This window comes from Lonchura striata, chromosome 4 (genome assembly GCF_050655825.1).
Source record: "Lonchura striata isolate lonStrDom1 chromosome 4, ASM5065582v1, whole genome shotgun sequence".
Classification (NCBI taxonomy): domain Eukaryota; kingdom Metazoa; phylum Chordata; class Aves; order Passeriformes; family Estrildidae; genus Lonchura; species Lonchura striata.
Window position 1 is genome coordinate 16,955,329 of NC_140706.1, and position 20,463 is coordinate 16,975,791.

Consider the following 20,463-nt stretch of genomic DNA (forward strand, 5'->3'; position numbering starts at 1 on the left):
TAAGTTTAAACTTAGCTATTTATTTAGCTATATGGCTATTTAAAATCACTCTTTCCAGCTTAGAAAAAATTTTAGATAGTAAAAGAAATAACACTGAGGAGGGAATTACAAGATCAAATGAAATTAATTAAAGACATATTAATTTTAAAAAATATCATATGGGTGCATGGATTTGTAATATTTTCCATTAATTTTTGACAGAGTTCTGAGCATTCACTCTGTCCTATATATGAGAATTCCCTGAAGGAATGCCACTAGCATTAGCAATGAGTTTCATATGGAAAAAATAAGCCAAACAAACTAAGAAACAAAAATCATTACATACTCTCCTGAGGATGGGCTGTTTCTGGACCAGTGGGGCTTCAGGGAGGACAGATGATGGGTTTTGAGACTTCTGTTAGTTCACCAACCATGGAGCTATTTTTAGTAAATCAGACTGGTGGAACCTTAGGAGCAAACAAATTATATATAACCTTTAAACTGCATAAATGGGCCATTGGTCTGTTCATAGGTGTTCAGCTGTTCATAACCATCAATACAACCTTCAGAATATTTGTTTTGGTTTCACCAGCCAAGCATATTGATTATGTTTAGTGTTTGCAGCCATGTATAGCATCCTGTAACATTCTGTGTTGCTCATAAATTCACAAAACTGCCTAAATTATTCATGAGGGCTCTCTAGATTTGCACACAGTTCTTCAATATAATGGCAGGTGTGTAAACATTTTAACTAGCAAACGTGTATTCATTGCATATGTAGATTCCCCATCTATTAGTATGATGAAGCTATAAAGTCTTTGCACACAAAGTATTAGTAATGCCTTTTTCCCCTTGATTTTTAAACAATACAGTAGTTCCTTAACTTTGGTTATTAAAACATACTGCGCTATCCAATTTGTCCTGTTTTACAGATGTGATTGCACACCTGGATATGTAGGTGAGCATTGTGATATTGACTTTGACGACTGCCAGGACAACAAATGTAAAAACGGAGCGCAGTGCACTGACGCAGTGAATGGATATACATGTGTTTGCCCAGAAGGGTACAGGTGAGAAAGATCCTAAGGCAGTACAAACATGGATGTCTTCTGTCACACTTGTTTTTTGTTGGAAATACTGATTGTTTTCTGTTTTCATTTAGTGGCTTGTTCTGTGAATTTTCGCCGCCAATGGTTCTACCTCGCACCAGCCCTTGTGATAATTATGAATGTCAAAATGGGGCCCAGTGTATCATAAAAGAAAGTGAACCAATCTGTCAGTGTTTATCAGGCTACCAGGGTGAGAAATGTGAAAAGCTGATTAGTATAAACTTCATCAACAAAGAATCCTATCTGCAAATCCCTTCAGCTAAGATACGCCCCCAAACCAATATCACTCTACAGGTAAGTTTGCTTGTTTTGTGGATTCTCTTTTCTGGAAAAGAGCGTAAATGACTTTTCATGATGTGGGAAATGACCCAAAGTTGTCATTGGCTCACTTAAAGAGCTTTTCACAGTTTGAGCTAAAAATCTAGAAGAGTTAATGCAATAACTCTATTCATATATGCAATAACTTCAATTCATATTGAAGTAGATGAGCTTATTGATAGGAAGAGAAAGATTTTGTCAGGTTGTCCTTCAAAAAAGAATTTTATAATGAAGTAACAGAGTATGGCAGTAAATTCAGAGGTTCACTTAAGACCTCATTTTGATTAAATACCTAATTTTTGTGGTTTCTAAATATTTCTATCTTTTGATTAGATTGCCACAGATGAAGACAGTGGGATCCTGCTGTACAAAGGCGATAAAGATCACATAGCAGTGGAATTGTACCGGGGTAGAGTGAGGGTCAGCTATGACACAGGATCATATCCAGCCTCTGCTATTTACAGGTGAACCTGGATGAAACACATTTGTAACTGAAACAAAACCTACATTCATTACTTCTACCAAAGCCACATTTTTCAATATGTGGCTAAAATAAATATATGCAAATTAATGTGTTGTCAGACACTTAAAACTTCTTGCCAAAAGATGTGATTTGGTTGGCAAGTAACTCTAATGCAGATCTGTCAGACAAATAATATATTATTTGATGCATTAAAACAGAATAAGAGTTAGCTTTCAGCAGAATATTTATACATATGTAAAGCTCCCATGTAGCAGTAGAGGTTTTTCTTAGTTGTAAGTGCCAAATAATTTCCTAATGTTCTGAGTAACATGAAAATCTACACTGCATAAGCAGAAATTAAATAGAAGCTTCTCTTCTCTTCTCTTCTCTTCTCTTCTCTTCTCTTCTCTTCTCTTCTCTTCTCTTCTCTTTTCTCTTCAGGCAGTCATATAATGTGGGATTTTTCCCTGGCAACTGAAGAGAAAGCTAAAAATTTGATTCTGAAAAAAGGCCCTACCTTTGAAAAAGAAATGGCTTTTGCTTTCAAAATCATTAAGAGAAAGAATCTACAGCTGCTTCTGTAGCATAATTTTGAAGGTTTTTTTTTTAAATCATATTTCTCTGGTTCTCTGAAAAATTGCCACCTAAATTTTTTGGGAAGTATTGTATAACTTCACAGTAAAGTATTGTATAACTTCACAGGAATTAGTAAACAGGAATTGCAAGAGTGAGCAGAAAGATGACAGGCATCACTTCCTGACCTTGACTGCCTCTTGGTGCTAAAATTACTTTCAGAAGTAATACTTCCCCTTTACTTTCAGAAGTAAAGGGGAAGTATTAAATCAGTTTTGCTTGAATCTTCTTTTTACTCTATTTACACCTTTTATTGTAAAATTATATATAAGTATATTTGCTTTCTAGAGTTTGTAATAGTGACACTGTTCTGCATTCTATTAGGGACATTTCACCGAAAACAAACTATTTTAATCAATTATTCTACTCCCATTCAAAATAATACTAATTTACTTTTCTATATGGGTTAGGACTCCACAAGAAATCTAGATTCTTTTTTCAGCAGTTTAATTATTTTTGTTAATTTTGATTTCAATAGGTACATCTTTCTAAGAATAAGAAGCAGTAGGATGGGTCATATATAGTTCCAAGTTATTTTGGCTCCCATTTCTTTAATCTATTTAGAATACTTCTTCCCTTTCATAACATATATTTCCTTCTCATAAATTTAATGCTTTCTCTGGCATTATTGAAATATAATAAATACTGGTAATTCACACTTATCAATTATAGTTATCTAGAGAAAGATTGAAAAACAGTACTCACACAGGAAAAAAAACTAAACATAAGCATGGAAGGAGTTAATAACAAAGTGACCAATTAGCAAGAGTCCCAATTAGGTTATTGATACAAAATAGTAAGAAGCATCTCCCCTACATAGTTGATTATCTCTTTTCAACTATGTGACAAATGAAGGATACAAGTGTAGTAAAGAAAGGGACAGGAAATGTAGTGACATGTTACAGTTACAGAATTATTTAGTGAAGCAGATACACACTATTAGTGTTATTATTTTTGTTTCTGTTATTGTTATTAACCTCCATTTCATTTCTGATAAGCATAATGGTGAGTTTCTGAGATATTTGAAAACTATTGTGTAATAGTCCAACTGTAGTGAAGTCTTCTGTTGTTGAGGCAAGGCTGAGGGCATACCTCATCTCTTTCTACAACTGAAAGAAAACTGTAGCCAGGTGAGGTCAAACTCCTCTCTCAAATAACAAGCAATAGGACAAGAGGAAAAGGCCTTAAGTTGCACCAGGAGAGGCTTAGATTGGATATTAAGAAAAATTTCATCACGTACATGGTTGTCAAGCATTGGAACAGACTGCCCAGGGAAGTGGTGTAGTCACCGTTCATGGAGGTATTTAACAGAAGTGTAGATGTGGTACTTAGGGACATTGGCAGTGGATTTGGCAGTGCTGGTTTAGTTGCTAGACTTGATATCTTAAGAGTCTTTTCCAACCTAAATGAGTCTGTGATTTCATCATTCTATATTTCCAAGTTTGTGTATAGGTATATACATGCCTCTAGTGACAGCTCTACAAATTGTGTACTGTTTAATTTCTGTTTCAGGTTCTAGAAAGGATTATGTTGTAGCACATAATCTTTTACACATTTTACTCAAATCCCTTCATTATTTCAAGTTCTTACTGTTTTACCCTCCCAGAATCTGTGTCATATCTCCTGCACTTTTTAAGGTCTTTACCTTCTTTTTATTCATTCATTTGAAGTTGTCTTTCTGTACCTTTGTTACCTATTAAAACTGTCTCCTGGAATGTTTCCAGTCCCTCCTTCTCCCTCCCTTTTGATTCCGTCCTGTCCTCCCAGTCCATGGGAACTGACTGCAGGAAGAGCCATCATCCCAAATGCAGTCGTCAATCAGAGAAACAAGATGATGGCACTGCCAAGGCCAATAAATAATAGTAATTCTTTAGAGATGGTTATTTGGAAAAATTAGATCCACTTGTGTTTTATTCTGCCTGGGCATCCATTTTTAAACGTTAACAAAGAAGGAAAAAAAATCTTTTCATTCTGTAAACTAGTTTTCATCATATATTTATTGGAAATGTGGGACTATTTCTTCCCAGATCATTATTCTTCTACAGAGTACCCAAAGCCTTAAATCAGTTTTTCTTACAGCTTTTCATTACGATATATGCATTCAGCTCTCATATCTCCAAAGGGAAATGGGCTAGAAGTAATGTAAGTGCATTGGCAGGAAATATTGCAGATATGCCTTGAGTTTATTTCCTCTTCAATTTAAACCACACTTACCTAGGAGGGCTTCTCTTTCTGCAGTAAATTTTTACCATTGAAACAGTTTAAAGCAGAGGCTTCTAATAATCACTCTTATCAGGGACACATTCCCTTTACACATTATGGTTTCTATACCCCTGGAATGACCCCTTGTTCTAAAAATGCATTTTCTGTGTTGCTCTTATTCTTCTAAATATTATTGAGTAAAAGGTTTAGAAGTTGTAAGATAAGTTGCCTTGAAACAAGAAGACTACATCAGGGTTTCTTGCTTCCTGAAGTCAAGAAGTTATTTGCACTTTGATTTTTAGCACGTTTTTTTGCCTGGATTCATTGAAATGCGTTTAATAACTTAATCATAGCATCTTTTGTATTGCTTGATCAGATCAAACAAACCTCTTGATACCTGGAATAAATCTTTCTCTGTAGGAATGATAAGGCCTGACCATTCCCTTTCCCCCCATGGAAACTGGCAGTCCCCTTCCCATAAAGTGTTTATTGTGCCAGTGGCTGCTCTGTCGTGTGTTTGCACTCTCAACTAGAGCTGGGTTTATGTAAAGCATGCAATGCATGCTACCATGCAGATCTTTGATCCACAGTGAGCAAAGGCTGTTCACAGAGCTGGTAATAAATGGCTAAGAAGCTATTTAATGTGTCACAGCTGTGAACAAACAAGTGTGCTGCTGATCTGTTCCAGGACAAAAGCAGTTAGATTAATTAAAACATCACTAAAGATGTCTTAAGGTAATTTGCTTGATTTTTGCCTTGAGACTTAGGAACTTAATCCCTTCCAGTTATCCTGCTTTCTCAATGAGAAGAGCTAATTGACTGTGTGACTGTCCATTTCAGGCTATCATACAACTGATTCATTTAAATAACTTTTTTCAAAGGATTAAGCTCACTTATTTGATGGTGCCCTGAAACAAATAAAGGCTTTAATGGGTATGCTTTTAATGCCTGGTCTCTGGACTACAGCTCAGACCTTGCATGCATATATTCAGCTCTGTTTCTCCAGTGGAAATTGAACTACAAGTTATACAAGTACAGTGATATATTCTGTTCCAGAATTGAATAATGATATTGTTCCTTCTCTGATGTAGTTAAACTGTGTTCAAGTGCAGAGTAGTTCCTGCACTTAAGCACTTGCTACATAGATATTGAGGCTGATAAGTACAGCCATTATTTGTGCCTAGCAGCGTGAGTTAGCTTGTCCTTATGCAGGGTAAGTCCCATGCTTGAAACAAACCTTTTCACCTTGAGAACCTTCAGGCATTCTCCTACTAGCGAGTTCATATCTTGTTAGTAAACAGAAGGAAATGGTATGGGAAAAAAAATGGATGGGAAAAAAACCACAACATTCACGTTCACTGTACTAGCCAGAAGGTGAACACACTTAAGTAACCATGCCCAATAAAGACAACAAATAACTTTATTGCAAGTGTCAGTGGAGCTGTCTGGACCAATAATACAATTTTTTCTGGCAAGAGTAAAGTTAGATGTAGGTCCATATTCCATGAAATAGATTTATGTATCAGTGGAGTTGACTCAGACCTTCATACTTGCAAGATATGTAAACCCAATACTCTGCAAAATGTAAGATACACACAGACTTGCATGCAAATGTGATCTGTAAGTAACATTAGAATCACATAGTGGTTTAGGTTGGAAGGGACCTCAAACAATCATGTAGTTCCATCTTCTTTGTGATGGGCAGGGACAGCTTCCACTAGATTAAGTTGTACAAAGCCCCATCCAAACTGATCCTGAGCATTTCCAGTAACAAGTCCACAAATTCGCTGGCAACTTGTCCCGGTGTTTCATATTAATCCACCCTCATATTAAAGAACTCTTTTTTATGTCACTTCTTTTACTTACTAGATTCTGTCTGGTCTGTATCTACCCTCTCTCACTTTAAAACAGTTGGGCTGTGTCCTGTTATTACAGATAGAAAGTCTTTCTCCATATTTCTTATAAGCCCCCTTTCAATATTTAACAGCTGCTTTAAGCTCTTCCCAGAGCATTCTCTTCTCCAGGCTCAACAACCCCAACTCCCTCAGCCTGTCTCCATAGAAAAGGCATTCCAGCTTTGTCATCATTAGTCCAGAAGAAGGGATGTTGTATTGTTTTGGCTTTTAAGCATATGTGCATGTCTTTACACTCCTATGCACTCCTAGAGAAGTTCTGTTCTGAAACCATATTGAACTCTTAAAGGGGAAAAAGGAAAAACTGTTCTAACCTGACTATCAACTATTTATTATTAATGTTTATTTTGCAGTGTGGAAACAATTAATGATGGCAATTTCCATATTGTGGAACTGCTAGCTATGGATCAGATTCTATCTTTATCTATTGATGGAGGAAGCCCCAAGACAATTACCAATTTGTCCAAGCAATCAACTCTGAATTTTGATTCTCCGCTGTATGTAGGAGGTAAGAGGATTTTACTGCTTCTTACTAGAGGTACTATAGATAATTTACAGTGGTAACATGCTTTACAAAACACATTCTTGTGCTTCTTAAATACTCATTCATTGACATAACATTGACATAACACTTTTAAGATGAAACTTTGGCAGTTAATGTCAATAGCTTCAATTTTAAGGAATAATATATCCTCAAACTACACTGATTGCATTTTTATAATTATTTTTATCTTTTATGACTGTAAAATTTTGTAATTTTCTACTGTTATTTAGCCTTTTATTATACCAAATAAGTGTGCTTAACATTGTTTAGCTGCATGAAGATTTAGTAATGCCCATTCAGAAAGTGTAGAATTGTAGCATTCTGTTTTGCTCATTTTACATTCCTATTTCCCTGTACTGATATCTGCAGGAAATGGTAGCAATGTGTAAAGCCATGAAGTATAATTTATGTCTGAGATCTTACTGCTTAGTGCTGATAAGAGTTAGGACACTAGGTAAGAATATGCCCAGACAGTTGCCTCCCTGTATGTGTCAGGGCTTGGGTTTTGTTTGTTTTGAGGAAAAAAAAAAGAAATAATTGTTTATTTAATCGTTTAAATTGGGCAGCTAAAGTATTTGAAAAGTTTTGATCATTTGATGCTATTTTACTCTGTAGAACTATGAGTTCAAACACATTGTTCAAACACTAGCAGTTCCTGATGGATTTCTATGGGCCTGTGCAATCTAGGTAAAAGTCAGAAAATTCAGCCAACACTTAGTGCCTCCTTACTTGGTAGCAAGTCTAAGTTCTTAGGGTTCAGAGATTCAGCATGGTTTTAAAACACTTTTTAAATGCTACATATGGTAGAACATGAAAATATTCTACTTAATTTAACCTTAGACTTAAGCATCTTGCCTCCTTGCAAAAAACTGTGCCATCAGGAGTACATTTGTGGGATGTACTGATGCCTTCAAACAAGGATTGGCTTGTAGAAGCAAATTGCATTTTTTCCTGTGTATCACTTCTGCTTACATAGTGTCCTATGCCACATTTGGAAGAAGGGCTCCTAGAATCTGATGGGACACTGCGTGCTTGCTTACTTGTATTGTCAACATCACTTTGTTTAATGACTGCTGAGGCTAATTGTACTACTTGAAAGCTGAGCTTAGTGCAGAACAATAATCCTCCTGTCTGTTAAAAGCACCTTTTGATGAAATGAGGACAGGCTGCCAACTGTAAACATTTGTTCTGGGCACATTCTTACCACTGTGATGCTGATTTGTGACTTCCTTGCTTCTTCACCCTGCAGATCTCCATTAGGAGAACCATACTAATCTGCATTGTCATCTGCAACGATCAGAAGAATAACTTTTGGAAATAATATTTTCTCTTAGTGGTTTGATACTTAAGAGCAGCAGTCTTTTGCAATCTAATGCATGTTCCTCTCATGTTTATTCTGTTATAATTCTTCACATTCAGGCTCCAAACAGGCAATTATTTCTGCTGTCACAGAAAATGTTGATCCAAAAAATAATTAAAACCAATCATAGAAGCACATTGTAACAAAATAAAGGAAAAAACCCAGTAGGTTGACATTCAGCTCTTAAACTTTCCTCTTCTTTATCTAATTTATCTGTTTATGATTTTTAAAATTCTCAAAATGGGTAATTTTCTCTCTTGTGTCTTTGTATCACCCATCTTTTTGAGATTCAATGATTTTTTTCCTTATCCAACTATATCTGGATTTTTTTAGGGAATTTGATTACGCATTTTTATCAGTTAAGAACTTAAATTCTCACTAGGTTTTTATGCAGTATTTTTGTCTTTGCCAAAGTCTTAGTTTGACACCTAAATCATCATGCAGCTTACACTTACTCTTACCACTTTCCTGCTAAAATGGCATTTCTGATAAGCATCTCCTCAGCTGGCAGACTGAAATTCAGACTTAACAGCAAGCCCTTGTACACTGTCTGCTGTAATTCTCTCTCATTCCCTCTGTACCTGCCTTCCCCTTTTTTTTTTTTTTTTTTTTTAATGTTACTCTTGGGTCACAATATGTAGCTTGGTTTGAAAGGGGTAATTTAACATTATTTTTACCAAACATGAGCTTATTGATTTATACCTTTTGGAGTTTTTTGCCTTTTCCATGTGTATGGCTCTTTTGTGTGGTCAGAATACATGTGCTTATTATTTTTGCAGTTTTTTTCTAACACATTTTAGTAAATCATACTGAAAGTGCATGGCTTGTATAAGAATTCTTAAGGGACAATCTGTTTCTTCTCAAAAACTCTTCAAAGGAGTCATAGACATCACTGATACTTCACATTCTTCTCTTGGAAATTAGAGCATATTTTACTAGTTGAGAGTGGCACCTTCTTTCATGGATGTCCCTATTTCTGAGACAGGTAGAGTATCAGCTGCTTCTCATTTGTGCCTGCTCTGTTCTGGCAGCTTCTAGAATTAGGTACTTGTTTCGACAGTTTTACTGGGTAACTGTTATTTAAGAGAGATTCCTACCATTTATCTCCTTGAACAGTAATTTCAGTGTCCAAAAGCTTAAAAGGGGGTGGGGAACTACTCTCTTACCTTGCCAAAAATAGATCTGAAATATTTTTCTCTATTGTTTCTGTGTTAGTTTTTTCCTAACTGGTAAAGAATCTTGATATAAAAATTATCTAAGAAATATTGCTAAAGAATATAAGCAGGTTTTACACACACTTTGGACTTCTGACATTTGGTATCTTGCTAGAAGCAAAAGTGTATAGGCTGAAAGCTTGTGCATATGTTTGCATTGTGTTTCCAAATGTCTCCCTTATTAGAGAAAATAGACAAAAAATTCTGAATCATGTGTAATATACCACCTATTGCCTGGTACCATACATATGTGCTTATATGGTTCCCAGAAATCACATCTAAGTTTCCTGACACTTTCAAGTATAACATCTAGTTTATCATTGCATTGGTGTGCTTAGTTTTATGAACCTTGTATTTTTACAAAAATTAATTTCAGTGCATCTATTCTGCTGAGATACATTTCTGCTGAGATTCATTTTCGATGAACACTAGCTGAGTGTGGCTTTCAAGGGAGAAAGCTGGGTGAAGGGGCCTTGATGTCTCTGCCCTGTCCCTGGTTTGAGAATATGGCAAGTAGATGTGAAGAAATATAAACTCATTATTGTTTGCAGTCCAAGTCCTTTAATATAATAGTTCAAAGCCTATTTTACAGTTTGACCTTGCCTGGGTGCCAGGTGCCCACCAAAGCCACTCTATCACCCCCTCCTCAACGGGACAGGGAAGAGAAAATGCAATAAAAGCTCTTAAGTTGAGATGCAGACAGGGAGAGAAGCCTCATCAATTACTGATGTGGCAAAACAGACTCAACTTAAAGAAATTAATTTAACGTATTACCAGTCCAAATCACAGTAGGATAAGGAGAGGTGAAACATTTCTTAATGAAACCTTCCCCCCACCCTTCCCTCCTTCTCAGGCTTAACTTTTTCCCCCTCAGCTCTCTATCTCCTTCCTACAAGCAATGCAGGCACATGAGGAATATGGGTATAGTCCGTTCATTGCATTGTTTCTGCCATTGCTTCCTCCTCAGAGAAAGGAGTCCTTCCAGTGTGGGGTCCCTCCCATGGGAGACAGTTCTCCACAAACTGCTTCTACACGGCTTCCTTGTTTCCCATGGGGTCCAGTTCTTCAGGAACAGGCTGCTCCAGCATGAGTCCCCCAGAGGGCCACAAGTCCGAGGAAAACCTGCTCCAGTGGGGGCCCCTTTCTCCACAGGTCCTGCCAGAAGCCTGCTCCAGCACAGGCTTCCCATGGAGTCACAGTCTTCCCTCAAGCATCCACCTGCTCCAGCATGGTCTCCTCCATGGGCTGCAGGTGGATCTCTGCTCCCTGTGAACGTCCATGGGCTGCAGGGGCACAGCTGCCGCACCGTGGGCTGCATTGGAACCTCAGCTCCAGTACCTGGAGATCCTCCTCCCCTCCTGCTTCACTGACCTCAGCGTCTGCAGAGCTGTTCCTCAAATATCCTCTCTGGCCACATCTACACAGTTACTCTTTTGGGCTTTTTCCCTTTATAGATAGGTTATCACATAGCTGTTGCTACCATCACTGACTGGCTTGGCCTAGGCAGACTTAGGTCCATCCTGGAGCCAGCTGGCATTGGCTCTCTTGGACACTGGACACTTCTGGCAGCTTCTCGGAGAAGCCTGGCCACACAAACCCCATACACTTAACTGATAAGATCAAAGAAGATTAGGCTCTTCAACAGTATGGATACTGTTCATTTCTTTAATCACTGAAGCCTAGCACAACGAAATACAATAACCTCTAAATGAAAGGCAGGTCGACTTCATTAGGTTACACAGTATTTCTTCATGACTCTTAACTGTTCAGAGTAATATAGAAAGTTATTAGAAGAACATAGAAAGTTATTAGAACCAGTTTACATGGTTGAGGAGCAACTATGCAGAACATTGTGTCTTTCTTGTCATTATTTAAGTACCAGAATGAAAATTGTTGATTTTGTCTTGGAATAATCCTATGCTACTAATAAGAATATTTATTTTCAGGTAAACAGATCCTTTTTAAGGCTCAGTGTACTTTGATTTCTTTTACTTGAGAACCTCAGGACTCATTTGGGCATTTGTGTATTCATTATTAGAAAGCATTATCTTAAGGACTATCTGCTATAGGCTAGTATGTTGGCAATAAGTTAAAAGAAAATAAAAAGCAGAGGGTAGGAGCAGAAGAACTTCATGTTTACAAGAAAAAGTTTTATAGTAATGTTCCTTCTGAATTATTCTCAAATTATTATAGCAGGATAAGTGCATCACATACAGCTACTGCTCTAATTACACCTGTAACAACTGTAGACTGTGACAGAGGAATTACTCTGAAAATGTCAACGCCGGGGACATTTGCATTATCTAAAAGTGTATACACATGGTAGTTGGATGTTTTGGTTTTTTTAATTGATTGTTTTAGACTCTAATGGCAAACTGTGAATGGCTTTTAGTTTTATTAATCTGGTTTTGCGACATGCTAAACAAAAATATTTTTGTTTTTGGAACCTCAATATGTTAAACTATCCTTTACAAGAAATTTTCCATAGCAAAACTTCACATTTGAAATGTGTATGCTAGTTCCCTTTTGATGAGCTGGTCCTACTAAATTCTTCTGGATTTGAGTATCTTAGCTTATAAAAAAATGACATATCAGCTGCTGAAATTTAACAACCTTTGTTTTTCTGGGATTCAAAAGCTGTGTGCTATCCTGAACTTAAATGCACTAGGTCAAAACCAGGTAAAGCTGACCTTTTCACAGCTCAGAGTTTCCTTTCTGGTGAAGTCTTATATTCATCTCTTAAGCATGACTTAGAGACTTAAGGTTTTGGAGCTGGTTTATATGCATGCCTGACAACCAGGACAATTTTGTTTGGACAAAACAAACAAAATTGACAAAATTGTTTGGAATTTGCTTCTAATTTGAATAGCTAAAAATAATTAATTTAGAAGAAACAGTCCTTTAAAAGTGTTTTAAAAATGGAGAAAATGGTATAGAAAATTGTGAGATTATTACAGTGATTATTATTTGCTATTATTAATTTCCTAGGTATGCCTGTGAAAAATAATATAGCAGCTTTGCGCCAGTCGCCAGGGCAGAATGGCACCAGCTTCCATGGTTGCATCCGTAATCTGTATATCAACAGTGAACTCCAGGACTTCAGAAATGTGCCCCTGCAAGTGGGAATTCTGCCAGGGTGTGAGCCTTGCCATAAGAAGGTTTGTGTGCATGGCACATGCCATGCTACCAGCCAGTCAGGCTTCTCCTGTGAGTGCGAAGGAGGATGGACCGGACCACTGTGTGATCAGCAAACGAACGACCCGTGTATCGGAAATAAGTATGTCCTTCCTCAAGAAAAAGTAGTAGTGTAATATGCACATACGTCTCCTGTTATGTGTATTTTTTTTTTTTTTCATAAAAGTTCACATTTGCAAGAAGCAACATAACCTGGGCATGTAAAAGTGAAAACAGCATCCAGGTTTTAGCATATATTCTTTCCATAAACCTAATGAGGGAAAGGCCCCAGTTCAGGGGAGCAGATTCACATATCCCACTGAAGTTCTGCCTAAAGCCTGGGAGGTGCTCTTGCATACTTCAGTATGGGCTTCTTTTGTAATGAGATGCACTGATCCAACTGTGGGTATGACCCTTGGTACAAAAATAATTTTGAAGTAGTCGCAAATGGAAAAAAACCCTATTTTCTGATTTTCAGTTTTAAAGAATGAGGTAATTAAACCATTAATATTCATAACAATAATATTATCTACTTTGTTTTTGAAAAATGATACAATGTACGTACCTAATATTTTATATTTTCAGAATACCCAGGTTTTAGGAGGAAAATAGATTCCAGTCTTTATGGTGAACTTCTGTTTAAGTCTGAATGTGGCAATTCTGTTTACTGATTTGAGCAGAAAATTTTAGTTTAAATATTTATATATGTCTATAGAAAGATTCTTGTATATAAATGTGTGGGGATATTATATGTTATATATATGTTACATATAATTGTGTGTATGATAGTATTGATTTCTATGCATATTAATCTTTCATATTTACTGTAGAGACAGATTCTATTTGGGTCCATGGACTCCCAGCACAAGAAGATCAGAAACTTCAGAACTTCAAAGTTATTTTGTGCTTATTGATCTTGGGCAACAAGATGCCATTCTGTCTGCCCTTACCACTGTCCTTATTACAGCTTGCTAAACTTTTTTGGGTTTTTTTTTTTCCCTTTTTTTTTTTCTTTTAAAGCAAGCCTGCTTGGGTCTTTTGGCTGCTGCTTCTTTAGTGCAGCATTTGCCTATGTAATTTTTGACTTTTTAGGACCAGTGGCCTTAAGTTTTCTAAGAGATTCTAATAAGATGATTTTCAACTCCCATATAAAATGATGTTTGAATCATCTTTTCACATAGTGAGTGGACAGTCTGACCCTTTAAAGTTTTATACAGCAATTAGCATGCTTTGCAGCACAGTTTTGTTTATATTGGTTATAGACTCTTTCAGTACCTTTAAAGTTTTGAACTCTTCCCAGAGCTAGAGCAGTCAGGTTTTGAAGGATATCATTATAGCATTTAATTTTTTATTGGTCTTTTTTTTAAGCTGTCCTCTTTCACAGTGACTTTTAAGAAAGGTAGTCACAGCAGGTTATAAAAGGCAAATGTGACTTTCTATTTCAATACTTCAGGATTAAAAAAATCATCAAACTGTATCCACAAGTTCTATTGTCAGAAAAGCCAGAGAATTTCTTTAAACTGTCCTTGAAATATTAGATTTCTCATTGTTTCTTATAACTCTGCACATTATCATCCAACCCGAGTGCTTTTTTGCAGCAAAATATGAAAGTATCAGTAGCAAATGTAAGCAGTATCAAAGACAGAAGTAAGTGAGCACAATATTAATTTTTTTTTTGCTCTTTAAAGTATTGGATTTGTTTCAGTTCTATACAGTGCTGTGAGCTTTTAAGAAAGGCAAACCAATTTTTTTTTTTATTTGGAGTAGAGGAGGGCTTCATTGTTCTTTACTTCCTGAGGATTTTCATTCTGTATTTCTTGATTTATCTAAATTGTCTATTGAATAGACAATTTTTTTTTTCCATATAATACCATTTGACATTCTGCTTTATCTGAGCAACAGAATTGTCACTGTGATCTCTGTTTCAAAATGCAGGTGATCTTTTAGAGATGTTGGTCACTATATTTTGCATTCAAGCACCTACATCTAGGTGCTTGAATGCAAAATATAGTGACCAAAGTTTGTTCTCTAGTCAGTAAAGGAATAAGCACATTTCAAAAGAATGAATAAGACCTCAGGTTGTCTAATCATCCTCTAGATAAGCTCATTTCTCCTCATGACTGACTGTGTCTGGAGCTTATGGCAATTATACATCCAACTTGAGTGCCTGACACAGGTACCTAAAATTAGATGAGATGAAACTGTGCCTGAGAGTTTGCACTTAGCTTGATGTTCCTTTCAGTACAGTCTGAAGATGAAATGTAGAGCTTCAAAGAGAAGGTGGAAACAAAAGTATGAGAGTTGGCATTAGCTAAAATTTCATCTTGTAAGTCAAAGCAAAATTTTACCAAAGATCTTGACACAGATTGCTTTGATATCTAATGTCTGTATAGAGTATAGCAGGATGTCAGTGCCAGCTGAGTAACTTTGTAGATCAGATGTCCTAAAAGTGGATGTTTTATAAATGGTGAAAACATTTATGCTGAACATAATGAAAAATAAACAAAAGCTATCTGCCCCATGATACAGTCTAAGCCTTCCATTTTGAATTGCCAAATAACAGTTTTGAAATACCAGACTTCAACCACAGGAGCAATTTTTAATTTTTGTAGAGAATGTAGTTGCTTCAAAATACAGACTAATAGAGAAGTAGGAGGTGCTTAACCTAATAGTTTTATATTTGCAGTTTTTAGTCCCAGATTGGTTATGTTATCCTAAAAATTTCAAAATGAGATGTTGTGTTTTTCAAAATGAGATATTGTATCTTAATAGAATTCTTCTTTTAAGATGACATGTAATTTTAGCTTAATTTTTGCTGGCTTCAAATTGAAATTAATTATTTTATTTTAGATCAAATAGGATTTTTATATTTTTTATTTATTTAGGTGACTGTCATAACATAATAAGGAGGTTGTGAGTTCAAGAGTTGTACATTACAGAGAGGAAAAACATTTGAGAGCACAAACATCAGGAAGGGTGATTTGTATGTTAGGGTTGCATTCCTCCCCACAGAGGAATTTTCACTGTGATCTCCCTAGGAAACAGTATTTAGATAGAAATTTTTTCTATGGAAACAAAGGTTAAAGAGAGTAGAATTATTTTTGGAAGGAAGTTATTGATCCTGTGCTGCCAAATGTGGAAAGGGAAGTAATTTTATTCCAAGTCATTTGTGATGGTTTCAGAAGATGAAATCCCCTGATGCTCAGTTTACAGCTAGGAACAGATAATTAAGCATCCTTTTTTTGGGAAGCACCACCTCTCTCTCCAAGAGAAGTAAGACCAGCTGTGTGTTCCCATACTGTACATCAAAACTTAGCAGATGCAGATTAATTCACAATCTTTTTTGTATTAACAAGATTTGAGCCTGCCCCAAATGTTTATCAAAGCTCAACTGGGAAATTAGCTGCTTTAATTACTTTGGGTGAGACTTGACAATGCACAGCCTCACCTAGGGTGAGGTTTGGTATGAATTCTGGGGAGTGCTGTTGCCTTGCAGGGAAGCACAGAACTGCCTCAGACATTACAATACCCTGCTACTTGCAGTTGGCAACACAGACTAATATAATTGAAGGGAAAACACATGTTCAACTTGAAACTGCCATTGCTTGGGTCAGAATAGTTTTTCTTAGGAAGTGCCTGACCTGTCTTTGTGCTGGGAGCCCTGTATTTCATAAGTGACAATATTGAGTTTCTTTTAAATGATAAACGAACCAGAATTTCAGGTGAGTTTCTTTTTTCTTTTGCTTGATTTTGCTGTGTTCTTCTCAAAAGCATGCTGAAAATTTAGGTAGACAGGAAATGTTTTTAATAACAGTGGCCTGTAAAATTTTTCCATAACACATCTACAGTGGCAATTTTCTGGTGAGAGGGAATTCTGTACTGCAGCTTGTTTTGTATAAACCTGCATACCAATTATAAACCACTTCACTGCATCTCACTGAAAAAGTCCATTAGAAACAAAAGCAATTTCTTCTAAGTACCGTCCAAAGTATTTGTAGTTAATGTTGCTTAGCCTGAACTTTGATGAATAATTTATTTTTATTCTCTTGGGCTTGTTTCCCCTGTAGATGTGTGCATGGTACCTGCTTGCCGATCAATGCATTTTCATACAGTTGTAAATGCCTGCAGGGACATGGGGGAGTCCTCTGTGATGAAGAGGAAATGCTGCTTAACCCCTGCCAATCCATCAAGTGTAAACATGGCAAATGTAGGCTTTCAGGACTTGGGAAACCATATTGCGAATGCAGCAGCGGATACACGGGGGACAGTTGTGATAAAGGTAAAAAAAAGTCATTCATGTTGTTGTGGTCTTAGAAAATAGGCTTTTTTAGTAAAACATGAGCAGCCAAACACATGAACAACCAAAAACATGATCAGTTTTTTTTTTCCACAACACACACATTTGTTGCTTTTTTTTCTACCATATGAATTTATCTTGATGAGAGAAAAACCAAGCCTTTCCCATTTGTTTGCATTTTGAGGATTTTTTCATCAAACGTTTTGCTGTGAAAACATTTCTTTTTTTTTTGCCTTTATTCAGAAACACATTTTTACTATATTTAACTATTACCTTTTACCTGCTGTATCTTTCTGTATTTATTGTTTCTCTACCTTCTGCAACTGAGAAGCCAAATCCAATGATTCTGCTCCTAGTTTTATCACAAACTCTACTTTTGACCTCTCAGCTTCAACTGATTTATCACAGCGAATTATGCAGGTGAGATGGATGAAAACAGGATGACTTTTCCCCCTACCTTTTTCTTTTTCCTTTGTCTATCAAAGCTCTCCCTCTCCCTCTTTTTCCCTTACCCCAGATGGCATTTATTTTGTATTGTACATAGATGTGAATAGAAGAATATGGTTGTAGAACTTTTAACAGATGTCTCATTTTTAGCTGCCTTTATACCTCAGTAATTTATGAAGTTAGCGGAATGTAACTTATATTAAATAAGAGTTTGAATAATATTAAACTCCAGGTCTAATAAATTAAATTGCATGCGCTCTGAAACATTTCCCTATGGTAAACAGAACCAGCTGCAAGCAGTGTAGCAACAGAAGATGTGTATTTTTATAAAAGAGGAAAAGATTTAAGCTTCCAATTTTCTTGTCATTGTAATACCTTCGTATTTATGGTTTACATATACATAATATAAGCTTTACCGAAAATAGGAGGTATAGGGAATGAAACCCAGCATTAATCACATTACGTTTGGAAGAACCACTAGTTTCCAATACAAAGTGTCAGTCAAAATTTAAAATGCCGATCCCAACTGCAATAGTAACACATCTCCCTGTGTTACACATTCTTTGACCTGTGTCTCAAAATTGTATCTCTTATTTTAAAATGTTGTTTCCCACAGAAATCTCTTGTCGAGGGGAACGAATCCGAGATTACTACCAAAAGCAGCAAGGCTATGCTGCGTGCCAGACGACCAAGAAGGTTTCGAGACTAGAATGTAAAGGCGGGTGCTCGGCCGGGCAGTGCTGCGGGCCGCTGCGCAGCAAGCGGCGGAAATACTCCTTCGAGTGCACTGACGGGTCGTCGTTTGTGGACGAGGTGGAAAAAGTGGTGAAGTGTGGCTGTACAAATTGTCCCTCCTAAGTGTCCCTGTCACACTTGTCTTTTGAAAATGTTGTATACTTATTGACCGTGTCGGACTAATTAATGCTTCATAGTGGAAATATTTGAAATATATTGTAAAATACAGAACAGACTTATTTTTATTATGAGAATAAAGACTTTTTCTTCATTGAAAAAAAGATTCAAGTGCTTGAACTGAGACTTCTCATACCCAAGAGGAGCTTTGAAGAAAAAAAAAAAAAAGACCTGGTAACATTGCAGCAGAAATGGGAAACTTTAACAGCTTTTAACATGGATTCTTCTTTATAACATGCTGAAGATACACTGACACTATACACATGTGACTTTCAACTTAACAGCTCAGAGATGAAATACTGACCAGAACACGAGGCTTGTTTTTTCACTTTCGTATCAGTCTATTTTATTGTCTTGACAGACCAGTCCAATCACTTACCTATGGATGAGGAAGCTTTATGAGCAAAAAGAATCAGATTATGCAGAAGTAACAATTGTTCGAAACACATTTTGTCTTTTGGAATTATTAAGCATCTTGAGAAGATGGGGTCTCATTTAATGAATGGGAAATAGGAGATACAAGAATATACTATAATCCTGAAATCTCCTGATGATGTGTACTTTTATATCAGCATGTTAGCAAAAGAAGCGTAAAAAATTGTTTATCTTCCCTTTTACAGTATTAATTTTTTTGTAATATAAATGTTCTGGGGATGATAAAATAGATTATTGATGGATAAATTAGTAATAATATGGATTTCTGTTTCTATGAGTTCTAAACAACTCTATACAGTATTGGGTTTCATTGAGAAATATTTATTGTATCAAAGTACATTGTACTTAACCCTTTTAGGCCATCCCTTTTACTGTTTTTCAATGCTTTAATATATATTAATTTATATTTGTCCCAGTATTTTTGTAATTTTTTTTAAAGGACTTAAAAATCAGGATTTTTTTGCAATAGAACTAACGTAGCATGTCGTCTTGGGGTAAATGTTTTCAGTCTGTTTTTTCCTTTCCATTCCCTTTTACTTTTCCTTAGAATCTGACCACTTGGTGTCATTGAATAGAAAGTGGTGACAATTTGCAGTTTCACATATAGCTGATATTCAGGACACCTTCCAAGGGCCTGTAATATATTACAGAAAATGTCTTTACACTAGATGGCAATTGTAGAGAAGTTAATTTTCCCTATATACAGTACTTACAGAAAATAAGATGGAGTGTAGAAAATTCCATTAGAAGATAGATCTTTATAAATTAATATTCCCATGGAGCTCTTTACCTTTTTTATAAAAAAGAAAAAAAGGCTGTGCTATCAAAAACTGTGATTTTCCCCAAATAATAAAACTACTTTACTGCCCTAATGTTCCCCATGTTAACATGTTGCTGCTAAATTATAATGTAGAACTGGTAATCAATAGTGGGTTGTGTTCTTCTTTCAGCAAAACCCAGGGTACCCTGTAAAAATGCAGATGTTTTTTTCAATTTTATTTTATTATTTTTTTTACAAAAGAGTTAGATGTACATGTGTAATGCAGTGTGCTTTGTCATATTTGGACTGATATCAGTAATGCTACTGATGTTTGTAAATTAAACAGATATTTACTTCATTAACAGCTTTTATTTGTATTCTTCTGATAAGTTTAAATTGTCTAGCAGCCTTTAATTAAACATCTGTTGCAAAGAATATTTGGTAAAAAAAAGAATAAAACCCAACCCTGAATCTAGTGTATTCCTTGCTGAAAATCTGAAGAAGGAATTGACTTGGAATAATTACACCTAGAGGCAGTGACATCTCAAAATGTCTGTGCATTATGAACTCAGATGAACTTATACCAAAACTAAGAAAACTACTTAGAAATACAGTACACTGCAGGAAAAGGCAATTTGAGTCTATCCTAATACTTTAGTGATTATAAAAATGGCAATTTGACAGTTGTTCTAGCAAGTAATAT

General features: G+C 36.0%; 1 protein-coding gene across 18 annotated transcripts in view; it reads left to right on the top strand.

Moving 5' to 3' along the window:
* Window positions 1-20,231, top strand: part of SLIT2 (slit guidance ligand 2) — a 259,896-nt gene extending 239,665 nt beyond the window's left edge. For 11 of the 18 annotated variants that reach the window (XM_085578552.1, XM_085578554.1, XM_085578559.1 and 8 more), the window contains 7 exons: window positions 912-1,049; window positions 1,142-1,382; window positions 1,740-1,870; window positions 6,971-7,125; window positions 12,724-13,012; window positions 16,977-17,188; window positions 18,270-20,231. In XM_085578552.1, coding sequence (XP_085434678.1) covers window positions 912-1,049; window positions 1,142-1,382; window positions 1,740-1,870; window positions 6,971-7,125; window positions 12,724-13,012; window positions 16,977-17,188; window positions 18,270-18,511 — 1,408 coding nt within the window. In that variant the 3' untranslated portion in view covers window positions 18,512-20,231. Of the gene's footprint in view, window positions 1-911; window positions 1,050-1,141; window positions 1,383-1,739; window positions 1,871-6,970; window positions 7,126-12,723; window positions 13,013-16,976; window positions 17,189-17,537; window positions 17,627-18,269 lie in introns of all 18 variants that reach the window. The other 7 variants (XM_085578557.1, XM_085578562.1, XM_085578560.1 and 4 more) reach the window with 3 other exon arrangements.
* The last annotated feature ends 232 nt before the right edge of the window (window positions 20,232-20,463 follow it).